The sequence below is a fragment of the Sturnus vulgaris genome, chromosome 9, assembly GCF_052056855.1.
Source record: "Sturnus vulgaris isolate bStuVul1 chromosome 9, bStuVul1.hap1, whole genome shotgun sequence".
Classification (NCBI taxonomy): Eukaryota; Metazoa; Chordata; class Aves; order Passeriformes; family Sturnidae; genus Sturnus; species Sturnus vulgaris.
Window position 1 is genome coordinate 31,020,690 of NC_142251.1, and position 19,405 is coordinate 31,040,094.

General features: G+C 39.9%; 1 protein-coding gene across 3 annotated transcripts in view; it reads right to left on the bottom strand.

Moving 5' to 3' along the window:
* The window catches only part of RABGAP1L (RAB GTPase activating protein 1 like), a 245,443-nt gene that overhangs the window by 77,949 nt on the left and 148,089 nt on the right, over positions 1-19,405 (bottom strand). For 2 of the 3 annotated variants that reach the window (XM_014874694.2, XM_088170378.1), the window contains one exon: positions 12,982-13,023. In XM_014874694.2, the coding sequence (XP_014730180.2) occupies positions 12,982-13,023 (42 nt within the window). Of the gene's footprint in view, positions 1-10,609; positions 11,888-12,981; positions 13,024-19,405 lie in introns of those variants that run through there. The other variant, XM_088170379.1, reaches the window with a different exon arrangement.

A 19,405-nucleotide genomic window follows, 5' to 3' on the forward strand; every position in this document is an offset into this window, starting at 1 on the left:
CCACATTAATGGCAAACACTTCAGTAACTGTATATTTAAACTCTAAAAATAATTTTTCTAACATATCAAGAAAAAAACATATTTACTCAAAATACTAAAACAAGGTAAATAACTGTAGGATGGGGTCACTGATTTAAAATAATGAACATGTTAATGAGTAACTAAAATATGGAAATAATCGACACATTGTTGGCTTGAGGTGACACATGAAGGAGTTGGGAAAACCGTTAAAGCAGAAGTCAGAGGTCAAAGGCAACAGGAGATGCCAATGAGACCTCAAGGATGATTATACAGGATTGATTCAGCTAAAGCACCTGCAGATGTGCAGTAGTGAACAAGCAGGCTGTTTAGCACAGATGGTGCTCTGAAAGCTGATTTAAATCTCTCAGGTTTCAAACCAGTGTTTTGCAGATAAAAATCTGCAAAGGCTACTGAAATTCTGCCAGGCTGAGATTAAGGTATTCATTGAGCGCCTTGTGGACAGAAGCCGTGACTCTCTTCAGGACAAAGCCACAACCAACGCACATTTCCAGTTTAAGGCTGTAGTCAAGATTGTGATGGGAACTTTCTCATTCTTTCCAAACTCCATCTGCATGCAGTTCCAGAGGTTCCAGTTTATTATTCCGTCTGTGACTCTGCACACAGGTAACACCACAGTGCCCAACCCATCCCAGGTTACCCACCAGACTGCACGTTTGTAAGGAAAGGGTTTAAAAGAAAGGAAGCAGCTTTGCCTATTTCTGAATTCTATTTTAAACACATGCTGGGAAGCGTGATATTCTAGAAACATCAGGTTCTACTTCTCTGTGTGAATTAAAACCTTGCTTAAAACATTAAAAAGGATGAAATAAGACTCTAAGTGTGGGTGTTGGGAAAGAAGTTACAGAACTGATCAGGCACAGAGTCACCAGTGACCCGAAGGCAAAATAGGCAATAAGATGGGGAATTCAGAACACTAGTAGTGTAAAAAACCTTTAATTCTTTGTGTAAGTCAGACTTTAATCAGCTAATAGCTCTGATCCTCATAGAAATTCAGGTTTGGTTCATTTTGGGTACAGTCTGGGCTTATGCAAAATTGAATTAACTGATGATTAAATAAAAATTAAAAATACTAAAATACAAATTAATATTAATTACAAATTGAAAATTTGTAACGGGATCCAATGGTTAGAGGTTAAAGCCAGATGAATTCAGGTTACAAATGAGGTGCAAATTTTTGGGAATGAGGAAAATTACCTGCAGGATTACTTTCCCAAGAGATGTAGTCTACTACCACCATTATATTTTTTACATACTATATTTACATCAGGCCTGGATTTTTTTTTAAGAAGAGATTTCCAAGGCTTGACCAAAAAAAAAAAAAAACTCCTAAATTTTATCAGCTGAAATCCATTGTTACATGTTTTTCAGCAATTTCTTTCACACAGTGAAACCATAATTCAGATTTTTACACTTCCTACCATTCTTATGAATTTCCAAATCCTCACTGAACACTACATCTTATTTTTACCCATGTGTGACCAGGAATTGTGATTTTTCCTTCATGTATACCATTGGATTACTGTCTCAAATTCTTCAGAAGGGCCTAACTGAAGTGAACTTAAAAACTAAAAATAGGCCAAAAGGTAATAACTGATTCAGGAACTAAGATGTTTAAGGATAAACACACATTACTCGTGGTTTGACTTCCATATCATGGACTATCTGGTCTTTAAGTGCAGGTAAGTTCTGTTTCTGGCCTTCCTATCCATGAAATGCCTGCTCACTCACGCAGCTCTGATGCAGTTCAGAGTTGCTCAGACTTACAGAGCTGAGGCCCACTGAACTCAGAAGAAACTAATGCCAAAATGGTCTCAAAGTAAACAAAACTATATGGAAAACGACTTGAAATTATCTATATTCGATATATAGATATAGATCTATATTGATGGGCAGTCCTTTATAAATCTCTGTATTTAAGTGGCAAAAATTACTGACTTTGAAAAGCTAAACAGACTAAGATGGGAAGAAAAAAGAAAAAGTTATCTTTCAAGTTGTTGGGAGTCGGGTTTTCTTCTTCTTCTTACCTGTAGAATTTTTCCCATTGACTTGTTAAGAATGAGAGGAATGTTGAATTTGTCTTTACAAATGAGTTGTGGATCAGCCTGTAGATAAGGCTAGCACTGAGAGATAAAAGAAACAATGGGATGGATTCCACTGAATGGAAAGAGATATTTGCCTTTACAAACAAACTAGGGCTGCTGATAAATGAAATTGGATATCAAAAGATGAAAGAAGCAACGGGGGGGAAACTATGAATTCTATAAGAATTAAAAATTAAAAGGGAGGGTTATACATTAGAGGGGAATTTCAGGTATCAGGCGTTCCGGGAAGTCTGTGCCTCTCAAGTACCTCAGCCAATGGGGAAAGAGAGAGAGAAATGCGGCCGGGAAAATAGGATAAAAAGGAGGCTGCGTCCTCCAAAAATTTGAGAGATCCCAGGTTAATGTCCCATGGCCTCTCCCTTTATTCGAATAAAGCAAAAAGGACTCCTCTGTCTCCTTTTTGGACATAAACCTCTGGTGTTTGTGGATTAATTTTCCTGACAAGAAGCACTGAATGGCTAAGTACTCGAGACAGGGGAGGAGGAACTCCTCTGGTTTTTTGGGAGTTTCTCTCTGAGAGACAGAGACATAGCGAGATTAGAAGCAGGTAAAAGGAGAGTAGGGGGCAGTTGCTCACTCTCCGCTTCGGAAGAGGAGTGTCGCTGCTACCACCACCAGAACCCAGCCGGGAGCTGCCTCTTCCGCTGCTGGACCCCGCACCCCCTGCCCTGCTGAGACGCACTGCCATTGCAGTTTGCTGCTTCCCAGCGCCCTGCTGGAGCAGCGGGATTGACACTGCCCCAGGGCTGAGGAAGCAAAGCCCCTCTTTTCCATCCCTTCCCGTCTGGGACACAGCCACCATTACTATGTGCTCTCCGAGCCTGCGCCACAGCGCTCCCCTGCAGTCGCGAGGGAATCATCGCACCTGACCCGTCCACCGGGAGCCGCCAGCGCTCCCTGCCGGCTGTGACAGTAACTGCACCTAAGGGGAAAGCGCCCGCGGCCGAGAGGACCCTTAGTGGGTTCCTGGTTCTGTTTGTTATTAATTCCACAGTTGTTGTTGTTTGCCTCATACATACTAGTAAAGAACTGTTATTCCTATCCTCATATCTTTGCCTGAGAGACCCTTAATTTCAAAATCGTACTAATCAGAGGGCGGGGGTTTACATTCTCCAATCCAGGAGAGGTTTCTGCCTATCCTAGAAAACACCTGTCTTTCAAACTGAGACGCAAGTCTACTCCTGTAAAAGGATAAGACATTCAGCACCAGAACAGCTCTGAAAATCCACGTGAATAACATCATGGCCACAATAAGCATTTTACCTCTTATCAGAAATTACTCTGCCTCTTCTGTTCTTCGGGGCTAATTGCAGCTGTGTAATCTGGATTTAGCAAAGACTGCATCTTGATCATTACTAGAGAGAGCATATTAAACCACCTGATTTCCATAGCAGGTTCCAGCAGTGATCCATGCTGGTTGGGCTGTTCTTAAACATCTTGGAAAGGTGAAGGATGAGATCACAGTGTCTACAGATGCTTCTAAATTATTCAGGGTTTTAAAGACAGGGGCTACAATAAAGAATTGCAGAAGGGCCATAAAAGACTGAGTGACTGGGCAGTAGAACAGCCAAGGAAAGTCAATGCAGATAAATCTAAACTGATGTATATGGAGAACATCAATTTCCCACATAAATGATGGACTGTGAGCTGACAACTGCTACTCAGAAATGGATCTTGGGACTCACTGTGAAGAGTCCTATGAAAATATTGGATCAGTGCACAATGGAGGTCAACAAAATGCATCAAATGGTAGGAACTAACCAGAAAAGAACAGAAATCTAAACAGAGAACACCATTATTCTTCCGTGTAACTTCATGTGGGATTCTTCTCCAGTATCATTCACTATGCTGGTTGTCCCTTTTCAAAAAGGGTATAATAGAGATGGAGAAGTATTTAGAGAGAATCAGAAGCCTCCAAAGTAGGAGATAAAAACAGACTATGATTATTAAGCCCAGGAAACAGAAACTGATGAGGGATATGTAGACTACAAAGTCCTGAGTGGTGTGGAGGAAGTGAAGAGATACCTAGTGTCCAAAATGCCTGCTGACACAGGAACCTCATGTGAAAGTCACAGGTGATAGGTCCAAAGCAAACAAAATAATAATTAAACTGAGAAAATCTCTGGAGTTTGCTCACTTACATGTGTTCAAAAAGCCAACAGAAAATGCCATGAAACAACAATTCATGCACAATTCTTAAACATGAGACACCACTCCTTTCTCAGAGTTTTCAAGACATATGTTGTCAGAGGCAAAATAAAAGAGTTTTATTGTCCTGTTATTCAAAGTCTTTCCCATGTATCTGCTGCGGGCAAAGAGACACTGGGGTAGACAAGCCAGTAAAAGTCTGGTGTGGAATGACAATTTGTATGTTTTCGTTCACTTCAATTACATACTTGGAGAAAATATGTTCCCAAAGAATGATAAGATTTGCTAGGTACATGCGATATACACACTATATTTAGATTATATTAAAAAAAAAAAAAAAAAGGTTTCAGTCAGAACTGCATGTAACCCTGAAAACACTATATTGCTTTCCGACATTTAGAAATTACCAACACATGGTATAATAGGAGTCATTAATATCTAAATCAGGGTTCAATGCTGCTAAAGAAATTCAGGTCAACAAATTTCATATTATTTTCCCTGCTATCAGTCTTCTATTTAAAAAGAGAGTTTGTCTCCACCCTCAAAATTCAAAACTTACGGTGAACATTCACCTAATAGGAATAGAACTGATTTTAGGTGTGAGGAGATCAAATGGGCTGAGAGAGTAATCAGCATAGGATTGATTTTCAACACACAAATAAACATGGACTTCCAAAAATAAGGAAATTGGTTATATTACAGCTGGAAAATCAGTGGTCTGGAAGTTGAATGATTCTGGACATTTTCAGGCACAGATTTCTCCTTCTAAAAAGATCATCTCCAACAAATCAGCCAGAACAGATTTTTGGGGTAGAGGGAGTGGGTCTGGGGGAAGAATTATTCAGCCCAGCAAAACTTGAAATTCAAGGACATCTTCAATTCAGAAACTAGAAATAGAAAACCAGTAATCTGCGAGGCTCTTAAAGCCTGGATTTCTTTTGCTCTGCTCAGTGCAGATGGCCTTAAAAGAGAACAGATGGTTCTGATCTCTAAAAGCTCCAAAGAGTCAGGATCCTCTTCACTTCTTAAGGTGCCAGCTCTAACCCTGGGATCAGCTACATGAAGAAGGTATAAAAATAAAGGATATGTATTTTGCCTTAGATTCTAATGTGGACATTTCTGGTTTTTTTCTTGAGAAGAGCCTTTTGAAAATGTAATGCAATTACAAAGTGGACTAACCCAGCTAACCTAGAATCAAACCCAGTTCTGGCTGGAAAGGAGTCCAGCTTGTCACTTTGTCAACTACTAGCTTAAAGCAATGCTGACTTAAAAATCAGTTCAGGCTCCTCAAGCCATTGCAAATGCAAAGAAAGTACAGATTAAGAATCAAATAACCACATTAATTCTTCAACACAAGGCCTAAGTCAAATTACCTAATTACCTAGTCTTAATGCACTTTTCATCTGATACCTCTCAAAAAATTATAGTAATTGCCACAATTTCATTTCTGACTCAAAGACAATTGACATTTTAAAATAATCTGCATTGACAACATGCAAGTTTTACCTAAAACCAGCACCTGTGCAGTCTTTACTTGCTTCAGAAGTTTAGCCAATAAGATTATACAAAATTTCTGTAAGATATCGAAGAAGTTGATTGCTCAACTTAAGCTTCTTATATTGCTTGCTATCATATGAGAGATAAATCTGATTTCTTTCTGTGATGACTTGAACCTCTTGGTTTTTCCTTCTTAATTTCCTTAAAAGACAGCACTACTTTTGAAACATTAATGCCCCAGGCTAGATTGTGGCAAGTGGTAATTTCAGGAGCAGATTATACAGGGAGGCACAATCCCAAGGGATGTCACACTGGTCATTTCATTTTCCACTGCCAGCCACACATCCCTGACGGAATGGGTAGAACTTACCCATGATCAGCAGCATCTCAGGTGCTCAAAGACAGATGACTGCTCTGACTACCTCCATTTCTCACATGCAGAAATTTTTGAACTGTGCCTTTAACAAAGAACAAAATTTCAGATCTGATTTCAAGGTTCTGGTGCAAGTGGTAATTCAGGAGAGAATCTATATGGGCAAAATCTATAGTGGTTTCAGTTCGCCAATTTGAGATTTCCCAGCCAACGCACCAATTTATGTGGTGGATTTAGTGCTGGCCAAATCACCAGTGCACCCACTAGAATTATTTACTCATTTCCTGCTCTGAGATAGGACTGGGAGGAAGGCAAAGCAGGCTCAAACTTTAAAGTGTATAAAGAAATACTTACTAACAGAACTAAAAGAATAGTAAGAATCAGAATAAAACCTTCAGAACACTTCTCCTCTCCCCCACACCCTCTTTTTTCTTTCCCACTGACAACGTGCAGGAACAATTCAGCAAGTTTACCATTTTTAAAATAGTCTTTTTCCAGTTCACTTAGGGAGACGAGTCTCTCTTGTCATGCTATGGAGACTTCACACAAAACACTTCTCTCATGGCTTCGAAGTCACAGCAAATCAACCGCCCAGGAGAATGGAAATCTGATCATGGTGTAAAAGTCCCTCCCCTTGACGTACAGCTTTCCTCACAACTGTTTTTGAGGGCTCAATCTTTGGCTAATAGGGTACACTTTTAAGGATGAGCTGCTCAGAAGCAAAGGTTCTCTTCATCTATCTCTGAGATCACCTTCTCTGGGAACAGAGGTTCTCCTTCCCTGAGGGTTCTCCTTCCTCTGAGAACAGAGGTTCTCCTTCATCGCTCTTACCTCTCTCTGTTGAAGCTTCTCATGGAATCACAACTACTTTAATATCTGCTTGTTCAGTATGAATGCTTTTGCTCATGTCTACAATTTGAACACTTCATCCCCCCCCCGCTTTTCAATGAGTTACAGGGAAGAAGAGTCTGATGTATCAATCATATCTTCTCCATAGCCTTACAAGAGGATTTCAGCCCAAGAGTGAGGCATCTTCTCAATTCTTCCCATTTGGGACCTGACTTCTACTCCACTGACCTTGGTGTCTTCATGTTGCTTCTCTACATGTCTTCACTCTGTCCTTTCCTCTCACTCGAGAGAGGATTGAAGGTTTGCAGGTGTCATCTGTGCACTGAAAGAGTTAATATCTCACCTGAGGCCTGCAGATGTGATCCCTGTCGGGTGCTGTTTACAGTGGAGGATCCTTCCAGGGCCATGCTGGGGGGTAAAGCTAGGATCTTCAAGGGGCCCAGTCAAAAGGGCAGTGGCTGCTCTGGCCGCAAAGTGCTTCCCAGCTTTTGCGGTATTCAATCCTAGCCATGGCGCTGATGGCCGTCCCTGCCCCTGCCCAGCAGCTGCCGGGGCCTGGCCCAGCCCCTGGCAGAGCAGGCCTGGCGTGGCCGTAGCTGCTCCCAGGGCCCAGCGGACCCCAGCTCGGCCCAGGACAGCAGTGGGGCAGGGCTCAATGTTGGCCAGATGTAAGCAGCTGGGGCCTGTGGCCTCACCTCCCCCATCTGGCCACCAGGCTGGGAGGGGGAAGGATTCCTCTTTGCAAAGGCCAGAAAGCAAGCTTTTTCCCGGGCTTGTTAGTTTTTTGACATGTGTGTTCACACAGGCGTGTTCAGCTTTCTCAGTGGTTTAACAGGTTGTCAGTTCTCAAAACTAATTACCAATTGGTTTTTGTCAGATATGGAGGAAGCTCTTAGCAGCTCCTCTCAGAAAAATAATTTCCATGGGTGGCTTCTTCCCTCCTCACCAAATGTCAAATGTACAAAACCAGCACAGAGGGGTTAGGTCAGATGTCTGCCGAGGAAAACAAAGTGAAAAAAGAAAACCTACAATAGATTATATGTTCCTTAAGAACTGAAATATAAACATATACAGAAATGCAGGATAATTTTATTCAAAATTTGTGCTCTTACACAAATTCCCTTCTAAGGTGGGGAAATAGTATTGGTGGAACCCTCTGGTTAGTCAGGAATAATATTTCATACAAACATAAGAGCACAACACAGTCCTCAGAGTTGTCAGAACAAATAGAAATAAGAAAATACAACAAACATGATGTGAACTCTATTAAAGATCCAGTCATCTCTGAAGGTGATGCAGGAGAGAATGGCTAAAATGCTCTTGAGTTCAACAACATTGAAAATATTGGGTTATTTAATAAACAATGTGAATGGTATCTATAAATACTTCAAGGTGATAAAAGCAAGTGCAAGTGATGCTGGAAGGGGACTGTTTAAGTTGAAGGACAATGCTGATACAAGAATAGCTGAGGGTAAAATTATAGTTTTAAATAGTAAATAAATTTAATCAGGACTAAGAGAAATGGCCTTCTACCAGCAATTCTGAAAGCTGCTGGTACAGGTTCTGAAATAGATGCTGTGTCACATAATAGCACAATAGAGCAGAGAAGCAGTTCTTCAGCCCAGGAGGTCCTTTTCAGTCCAGATACAGAATGAAATAAAGGTAATAAATTAGCCTCCTTATCCAAGGTAATTTTGACACATTTTCTTTTAAAATCTACATCCACCATCCCTGCCACTGTAATTGGGATACTGCTCCCTGATGTCTGGGACACTGACTAAGAGCGTTGATACTGAAAGGTGCCAGCAGAAATAACCAAGAAACACAACTGTTGTGTGTGTGTAATATTCAGGTATCTCCTGATCACATGCAGAGAGGAGTGTCAGAACTCACAAGCCCCTTTAGAAATTCTGCTCACCTTGAGCTGAGTTCAAGGAATGACGTAGAAAAGCACTGGGTTTAAGATATTATAGGGATCAAAATAAATCTCTAAAGATAACAAAGCACTGGCTGGAAAACACAAGCAGTAACAAAAATGTTTCTCACTATTTTTTACTCATTTTCTTTTCAGTATTATAAACCTTCTTGATCGTAACTATGGCTTTCCTCTAACATTAAGCAACACAATTTTTAACAGTCACACAGATTAAAACTCAATAAGCCAAATGTTGAGCTTAAGTGCCGGGGATCATAATCTCCCTGAGTAGATGACCCCTAAAAAAGAAAAGCTTGGACATGCACAGATTTTTAAAGCCTCTGGCTCACTCTTATATTTCCAGTGATGATGTGCTCTTCCCTGCCTTTTCAGGAGCTATCAGTCACAACAGTACTTAATCTAGAGCCTGAATTCTACACAATCGTGTATTTTAATTCTTGCCTCAGTTTGCTAATTCCAAAATAAAGTTTGCCTTTAGCTAGTTTTGCTAAGTTCTAAGATCATAAACATTATTTAACAATTAATCAGTGAAATCTCTCTGGTGACTAGTGACAGGAATCAAGAGAAGAGCTGCAGCTGGGTCAGGGGAGGATTAGGTTGAATGTCAGGAAAAGGCTCTTCTCCAGAGGGTGGTGGGCAGTGGCCAGGCTCCCCAGGGAATGGGCATGGCCCCAAGGCTGCCAGTGCTCCAGGAGTGTTTGGACAACACTCCCAGGGATGCACTGGGTGTCTGTGCAGTGCCAGGAGTTGGACTGTGATGGTTCTTGGAGGTCTGTTCCAGCTCAGAACATTCTATGATTCTGCGAAATACTAAAGTAGGAAAGAAAGCTCACAATTTATTTCTTTTTCTTAGCATACGTGAAGATTTTAATGCTTTTAACTTCCAGCAAAGAAACAAACTAGTTGACGACACATGGAATTAGAAATTGTACTGGCACTGGAAGGGTATATTTTCCTCTGTCATTCTCATTAATTGTCTTAATCGGGATTTTAAAAATGAAAATATCAATCATGTTTGTTGGGTTGTTTTAAACCACAGATTTTTATGCTGTCTTTTTCCACACTGGGATTTTCTTCATACACCACTGCTTTATTGCATTTTCCACTGCTTGGAAAATGAGAGGAGTTAGGATTTCTACCAGCTCAGGTTCCTGAAGGGTAATTCAGATGCAGTCCCTACATGAAGCAAGTCAATGACTCCTAGTGCAAAACAGTGCCACCAGCTGGGGACCCTGAGCAGGCTGTGGAGCACATTTGGATGCTACAGAAAAAACTCCATGTTTTCCTTCGATAAGAAATCAGATTAATGCCCAAACGATGGCTTTCAGAGCTAAAGAGCTTTAATCCTCTAGCTATTCATTGCTACAAGTATACTCAGAATGTGGGAGAAGGAAAGAGGAAGCATTCCTGTGTGTCTCAAATGTTTATTTTCCAAGGATGACTGCAACAAGATGTCTCAGGCAATTGGTCACAGAAGTAGTGCTGTCATTTCCAAACTAACAAGCATTCACTGTGAGCACCAGCTGCTGAACTGTGAGACACAGCACTGAGTACAGGAGAGTTCCAGATAAAAGCTTATCTTCCATTGCTATTTAGTGAGGGATTTGGATGCACACACTTCACTAGAAACAAGGAAAATGGCATTTACACAATAAAAGCTCCAGTATTCCACTGATGAAGGACTCCCTCATCCAAATTTTAAATAATTCAAGAGGTCGTGGATGAGAATATTTCTTCTGTTTTAACAAAGAACAAATCCTTAGGAGTTGTTTTCATTCACTCCAGAATCAGAGACAAACAAGAGCTTTGAAACACAGTTTTTAAGGTAGTTTTTCTGCAGAGTATTCAGGTGCTATAACTTGAAAAGAGCAGTACACTAAACCACTTTCCTAATGATTAGGAGAGATTATGAACACATTTGAATAGGAAAAAAATTATTTCTCAACTATTCTCTTCCCTAACAGAAGAGTAATTTTTGCTGAAAGCAAATTATAATGCTAATCTAATTGTATGTAAACGCCAGCTCCATCTCCATGCCACTGTGGAACTGTGCTCTTAGGTGACTGTTTCTGACTTAGAATCTTATCTTTTTTACCTCGATTTTCTTTGTACTTGTTTTTGGCTGCACTATAGAAATACTTTCTCAGGATAAAACCTCCTTTACTATTTATTTAGTGTCTATTACTGCTAGAACAGACAGCTACAGAACAGACATGCAAGAACTGATCTAATTGCGACAAGCAGGATTAAACTCAACTCTTAAACTTAGAAAATAGTTATAAATAAGATTGACAAATTACATTATTGAATTTTCCTCTGGAATATCCAAATAGAAACATTCAATTGGAGAAGCAACATGTCATGGGGTATTTGTAAAATGAAAAGACTGAATACTTGTGGTTAAAAGAAACTGGACTAATTATTCAGCAGGAAAAGAAATCCTTATTTGCTATATGACACCCATGAATTCTTTCCAAAGAATATTTTCTAAACAGTTGTTCTGCTGCTAACCTTGGTTCAACCCTTCCCTCACAGCAGCAGGAAATGTAAAGCAGGTGATCCCAACGCGATCCTTCATAACTAAAGTGAACGAAGTTCTTCTTCCCTGAAAACCCTGTCAGCCATCTTCAGCTCTGTGCCAAGTACTCTTCCTTTTCTTTCTTCTTTAGTTTTAGGATTTATAAGCTGGTACCTCTGCATCTTCCCAGAACCTGTTCCTACTATGATGGCAGCAAACCCGCTGGGTGTTAGCTGGGTTCTTCCTTTCCTTTCCTCACTATCATGCCATACGCTACCAGATTTCGCATTATTGACACTGGCCTTGAAAACTGGAATATTAACAAGCCTCCACAATGGCAAATAAAACATGAAACAGGAAGATAAGAGCACACATTTCCCTCCCTCCTTTTTACAAATTTCGATTCGTGTAGGAGCACTTCCCTGGAAAGATATATTAAATCAGTTTCCTCTTTATAGGAATCTTCATTAAATATATGCACTCAAGTAGAGAGTCACAACCCCATTTTCCACATCAGCTGTGTAAAACACAGGTTATTTTAGACATTTCCTCACCATAAGGCTATGCACTAGCTCCTGCCTACACTGCAGGACTTCACTGAAGTCACCTGCCCTCAAGTTGGACAAAATGATCCTTTGGGTCTCTTCCAACTCAGGAGATGCTATGATTCTGTGAAAATACACGTTTGAAATTTCAAGTTGCTCTGTTCACAGCAGCATAAGGATGTATATTCCTGGTGTGGAGCACTTCTGCCATAGGATTTTGTGGCACAGAAGCTGAATCTCTGAGAATTACTCATTACTGAATAACTCAATCAGTAGCTGTTTGCTCTTTCTAGGAAAATCACATGGAAATCCCACTGGAGGACCAGCAATAGTCCAGTGGCTCTAGTCTGCATCCCCGTAATGCAGTGGGTGTGTTACGAGTGACAGGCTCTTCTTACCCTGCGCTTCAGCCTGAGTTATTTCTGGGAATATCATTTGAACTCAAAGGTGGCATTTCAAATTCCATACTACGTGCTTGAATGTGGGCTGGATTTGAAATAAAACCAACTCTTGGAGGTCAGTGTAAGTTAACTCATCTCACTGCATCCAGTGCTTTACCTACAGGCTTACTTGTTCAAGTAAATTTTGTGTCCAGGCCAAAGACATAAGTTCCCCGTATTAGAGAAGATTTCTATTCCTCTCTCAATATCACAAATACTTTTGATACCAGTCAATCACATTTTATACTAAAGAACCTAGAGACAAAATAGATATGCTGTGAAATGAATCTGAATTGTTTTCTTAACAGTAATTACATGAGACATTTAAATCTTTAGACTACATCCCTTGTTCCATTAAGTTTATAAAACGTATCTATCATAAATACAATTTTGAAGACACCTCTACCCAAATGGATATTTCTCCTTCATTCCCTTCTCCAGAGGTCCCACTATTATTGTTCCTTTAGACATATATTAAGATAATCAGTATTTTAGTTTAATAAAATAAAGTAAATGTTAAAAATTACTTACCTTTAAAAGAGCCAAAGCCACATGGAAGATTATGTTCATACCCTGAAAATAAGAAGAGACTTCAATCAGTCCCAGTATACAAACCTCTTTTCATAAGTATCATTATCTGGCACCAAAACTCAATGCTGTAAGTCCCTAGGGAATGCTTCCCTTTTCCTGCTACCCTTGGAAATTCCTCATTAAAGCCTCTAGGCAGTTTCCAAACTCCCACGCTGGGGGAAGATGACGGCTCTTTGGGGCTTTGGGAAACTTCAGTGACTCAGGTGCTATGGATGAGATAGGCTTTTGTGAAGTAACCAAGCTTGGCTATGATTTATCAGGTACAATCTTTCATACACAAACTGTAAGAAAAACCCAAAACAGAACACCTGTACACAAGACACATTTTTTACTGTGTTTAGCGAAAAGTTAAAACTATTCCAAAACTAAACAAGCTGCCAACTGTACTCAGTAGTTGTTTGCTGGTTTGCAAAAGCTGGAAATACAAATGTAGAGAAATGCATTTGAGTGAGAAAGGACAATAGCATTTATATGAAGATTAAAGAAAGTCCACAGTCTACATATGTTGATAATTTAAGATTATAAATAGCTTTATGTTCATCTAAATATGAAAAATACCATATGCAGTTCTCGTTTGCTGTACCTTGTACTTTGTGTTCAGACTGTTTTCCTCAATTATATTTTCCAAATCTTCTTGCCTTGTTTAATGGCATGATAAATCTTTTCTTACAATGGCTCCCAAAGCTGGTATCTAGAAACATCTCAACAGATCTGCACACAAGTAATACTGCAATTATATTATATAGTTGTGGGATAACAGCAAGACTTTTGACAAGACAATGTTCTCCAAACAATTTCTGCTTCTACAATTGACTGTGTTTCCAATCCTCTTTCTGAAAGCCTGAGAACATGTTTCTACAAAAATTATGCTGAGACTTTACAGAAGCTTTCTCGGGAATAAATTGATTTTTAACATAGATAGTATGGTGCCTTGAAGGGATTTTACCATTACTGAGTCCTGGAAATGGTGCAACATCAGACATAATGAATATTGCAACACTGAATTACTTTGCAATTCACTGCATTATCATTGATAACAAACTGATTTTTCCCACTAGAGGTCACAATTGCAGCAGGACTGAATCTTGCTTCATCACTACGAAACTCTTCTTCCAAATTGAATAACAATTATCTCAAGTTGTTTGGCTTTACGTACTTCTTTTTAATCAAGAAATGCAGAAAAACAGAAGTCCGGTTGTGACTTCCAGTCATGACACTGATAATACCACAGCTCTAGCAGTAGTGAGTAAGTTCATAGTACTTTCAGGTTTACTTCAAATATTAATCTGAAGTCAACAGTTAATTCCACACAGTCATGCCATTCACAACTTTTACTTTCTAGCAAAGAGGACTGTCAAATATACTATCTGTAAATGAGAGCAATATCAACAAGCTATCACAAACACTGCATTTTAGTTCTTAACAAACTGATCAGATTTTGTTATTATATAAGTAAGACTACTACATCTAATAGTTGGACTACTGAGGAATTAGTGTTCTGTGTATTATCTGGCACAACCATAAAGAAATGTACACCAATTCTCATTTATTTTCTAAACTTTTGTTTTTCTGATCTGCTTGAAACTAACACTGTTCGTGAGTTTAACTGAATCAAACTCTCTCCTGGTACTCATAGCATCACTCTTCACATGGACAGCAATTACAGCCGAAATATTGCCTTGAGAATCCCTGTCCCTTTTTTAAGCCCCACCAGGCAAGGGGCAGCTCACAGACCTGCTCCTGTTACTTGAGGTAACTCAAGGGTCAAACAACACCCTAAAATCAGAACATGAAAGGACTTAAAACTTTCCTATCCAGCTGTCCTGAGCAGCATTAAGATGCTCTCAGCAACAAAAAAACACCTGCAGCCTCCTCTTTCCTCCAAGACAGAGTTAAGTCCAAAATCAATGCAGCATTTTACAGCTGAGGCATCAATTGCTGCAGTTTCATGCTGACCAGTGAGGACTTGCAGGGCCACTACACCCCAACACCCGAGTGGATTGGAGGTGGATGCTCTAGATTTTAAAGCAGTGAAACATCTTCCCCATGTTTGAACAACACACTCGATAACCAGTGATCTGCCTGCTGGAGTTACCTGTCCTAATTCATGCAAGACTCTTCTTCCACAGCCAAGTTCAATGATTATGATTATGAAAAAAAAGGCTCAGTCCTTTTGACACAACCTTGTTTAAAACCATACTTAATTTACCATACAGTGACTTACAAGCTTCAGTTTAAACTTCAGCTATTTTAGAAGACCAAATATACCAAAGAGCACCAAACATATAAATCATTGGTAGCAATATCCCTCCAGCAATTTTATAATGGAAACATGGAAGTACATACAAATCATACAAATCATCATTGGGGGAAAGAGAAGGGAGCCGATATGAAATGAGCTTTTGATAATTACTTTTTAAAACCAAAGGTCATATACTTAACTAGGCATTTTGAAATAAATGCTGTATGTCTTGGGACGGTTTTAACCATATCTGGGGAGGGGGGTGTGTGTATGTGTGTTGTTTGTTTGTTGCTTTTTGGTTTTGTTTTGTGTCCAGAATGGTCACTGCCTCTTTCAAACCAAGACACTAAAATATAATGCAGATCTTATATTGAGATTTAAAAGATTTGCATGTGAGAAAGCTGTTATAATTACCTTTTCAAAATACAGAACAGTCAAAAGTAAAATTCTACACTGATAAACAAGAACTCATAAGAGCACAGGAGTGGTGAGGGGCTTTTCATCATGTTCTATCATAGAATCAGGTATTATTTAAGGACCCTCTTAAGCTTGTGTAGAGGCCTAGAAAATTTTAGGAGAGCTCACGAAACTCAGGAGTTTTGGAGAAGGAACAAGCCCAACTCAGAGAAATGAATGTGGGAAGGGAAGGGAAGGGAAGGGAAGGGAAGGGAAGGGAAGGGAAGGGAAGGGAAGGGAAGGGAAGGGAAGGGAAGGGAAGGGAAGGGAAGGGAAGGGAAGGGAAGGGAAGGGAAGGGAAGGGAAGGGAAGGGAAGGGAAGGGAAGGGAAGGGAAGGGAAGGGAAGAATGTTGGAGTTTGTACCACATTTCAAACCTCCTTACAGCTCCTTCTGACTGCCACACTTACCATCCTCTGCTTTACAGACACACTCTGCTTTACAGGAGCACTTACTCCAGAAGAAAGAGCATCACTTAGTAGAAGAGCTCTTCATACCTACTGGTACTGAGATGAACGCTCACCATCCAGGAAGTCCCCATTTAATTCATAAAGATTGTGCTTCATAGAAACACCTGCTTCTTTGAACTGTATGTCAAAAACCCTCTAATTTCCAACCACAATTGGAGGTGATGTTTACACGGGCAAACCAGTGAAACTGTCTCTCATGTGCACTGAAATTAAGACTGGCTGAAAGTAAATGGAAATTTTATTATGTTAACTCTGGTCTAGTGAGAGGTTCTCCCAGTTCCTTAACTCCCTCCAAAGCCAAGATTCCTTCTCCAGATAGAAGCCTCTCTGAGTCCCTCTGCATTCTTAAACAAGATGACTTTTGAAAAGGCTTGAAAAGAAGGCTGGAAACAAAGAACAAACTGAGACTGGTAAAGATGCAATTCTATGGGACCCAGTTTGCATTCAGTGAGATCTCTGTGACAGAAAGGCTGCCTGTGGCTTCCTGCTGAAGGGAGGAGGCAGATTTATTCATCTGACTCAGCAAATCTGCCCAGAGGCTGGAAAAAAGGAAGTCAAGGGGCAGCAAACCAATACTTGCTACAAGCAAAATTCAACAGTCAAGCACAGAGCTGAGTGAGGCCAAACAATTTAGTCATGTATTTTTGGACAACACTTGCACTGGGGACGACTTCAGACAGAAGTCTAAAGAGAAGACAGGCTATATTCAGTATTAGCATCTCTCCCTCTCCAACCCAGACCCCATGACAGACCTTCCTCTGTTTACACAGCAATACCCTTGGCATCATCTTCACCAACAAAAGGAAGTTAATCTCTTTTACAAAAAAAAGGAAATTTAATTCATCAGTCTTTATCTGTGTTCTTTTCCCCCTAGATATGCATGACATGTAAAAGGAAACAGGGAACTGATAAAATATTTCTAAAGTTCAGCACTAGGTAAAAAGACAGATACAAGAGTCAACTAAGAACCTCCTTAAGGGCTGAGGAGTCTCAAGCCTCACGTGACATGAACCTCTTCCAGCTTTCTAATAACTGAATTTTCCTTTCTTTAAAGGGAAACTGGTATTCAACAGAAGTTAACTAGACATTGTTTCATAATTCCAAAGTATTTCCTAATTATGTGTTTTGTTGCACAGTCTTTCAATGGAGTACAGAGCGTAATTGGGGTTTCAGACTCTAAAGGAGAATTAAAATTCTATTTATGATTTGGATGGCTTCCAGCAAAACTTGGCAACTCTAATATGCTGAGAACACACAATTTTTTGTTGACAAGATGAATATATGGTCTGAAGCTCAAACCTCCATTTGTAAGCAGGGCAGCCTTGGAATATGCTCTGCAGGGGCATTTAATTAACATCTTTTAGGCAGAGTTTGTGCAGCTTGTACATTTTTTCTAGTTCAATGACAAGATGACTAAAGGAAAAAAGGTTAAAACTCTTGTTCAAATAAGGCACAACGCAAATTAGGAGGTTTTGTGTAAACCACAGATACAGCTTTCTTACTAAAGGAAAAGAAGAAACAAAAAACAAATTACAAAGAGATCTTACTGCTAACGTATGAGCACAGCCAAGTTCTCAGACTGGGCTTCCCCCAGACCTCCAACCAGGAAATGCTACAAGACAGAAAAGGAGAAAACACAGAAATCTCCCCCCAGTCCTATCATTCCATGAAAAATACACACACCCAATTAAAACAAGTTGATTGAATTATTAGAGAAGCAGGTAACAGGGAGATGGCAAAAACAACGCCAGGAGATTCCGTATTGACTTGTTGCTTTTCTGTATTTTGCAGCATAAAACAGCACACAATAAATACCAGACAACCATGAACCTGTATGATTTCACATGAAATTTTGTTTATTTAGTTGCTTTTAATAGAAATAAATGGGATTTAGAAGTGAATATTTGCACGTTTTGGGTGGTTTTCATGTCATTTGCTGCTGAGATGTTGCTATGTCTGAATGAAGGTAGAGACTGATATGAGATTAACATTTTTTCCTCTCAACCTTCTGTGACTTGCAAAGAATAAAAAATGCAGCCACAGAATTTTAAGTCTTTTCCACATATCAAACTGCTCCCTTGCATGAGGTATTTCTGCAGTGATACATTCAATCCACCAGCAACTGATTATGGGCTAGCAGCATGTGTCAACTAAGCCATACACTACTCTTCTGGTTTGCAAAGCTTTAAATCGCAGAGGTTTTAGACATTTCTGTCCCTTCTTCCAAAACTGATTAATACAGGGACAAAGAAAGGGGCCTAAATCCACACTGGGCACCAAGGGTGTTATCACACACATGGAGAGAAAAAGAGGTCTCTTCTCTTTAGGTAAGATAGGTCCTCTAGCTCTGGTATGGCAACAGGGCATGGCTGTTAGATGTGCTCAGAAGAGAAGGAATCTTCCAGATCCCAGTTTTCATGAAAGCAGACGAAGTAAGGCATTCAGAACATCTCTTGACAGAGAGCTGTGCCTCGTTCCTCCTCTACCTGTGCTCACACACCACAAAGGAAAATAAAAATACATGCCCACACTAAATCAGCATCTGCCCCCCTGCACTCCTTCTGATCTTCCTCCCAGTGTTATTCCTCATCCTCTCCCTTTCCCTGCCATGACACAGCCCTGGCCTTCGTCTCTCTGAACCGTGACATTGGTCTTACCTTTCCAACAATGACTCAAATGCAAAGTTCACATTTTGATTTTATGTATTTAGAAAATTTGTAACAGCCTCAAATTCCAAGCACAAAGCAATGGAAAGTATTTTGGCACAGGCAGACTGCACTACCCTCTTATTTAAAAACATTTCCCAAATTACCTCAGCTTCCTGGGTTCACTCACAGAATATCATTCTCATTTATGATACTTTCCTTCAGTTATTTCTAAAGTGTTTCTGAAGCTTGCCAAGACTGTTTATGATATGCTGCTATTCCAATACAGCAGATGGCACTAGTGTTAAGCAAGCATTATGGAAATTTACTGTATTCCTAGAAAAAACAACTAAGTGAACATCAACTAGCAGGTGGCTAAAATATTTCATGAGCAATGAGGAAAGTAATTCAGAGACATAGCGTGAATATGGCATTAGATGTGTCACCCCTCTAAAGCCCAAAAAAAGGTTATTCAAACTGGTCACTTATCTTTGGTACCTTTTTCACCTAGATCTTAGAACATTTCTAAGAAGCAGCCTTAACATTTAGGAC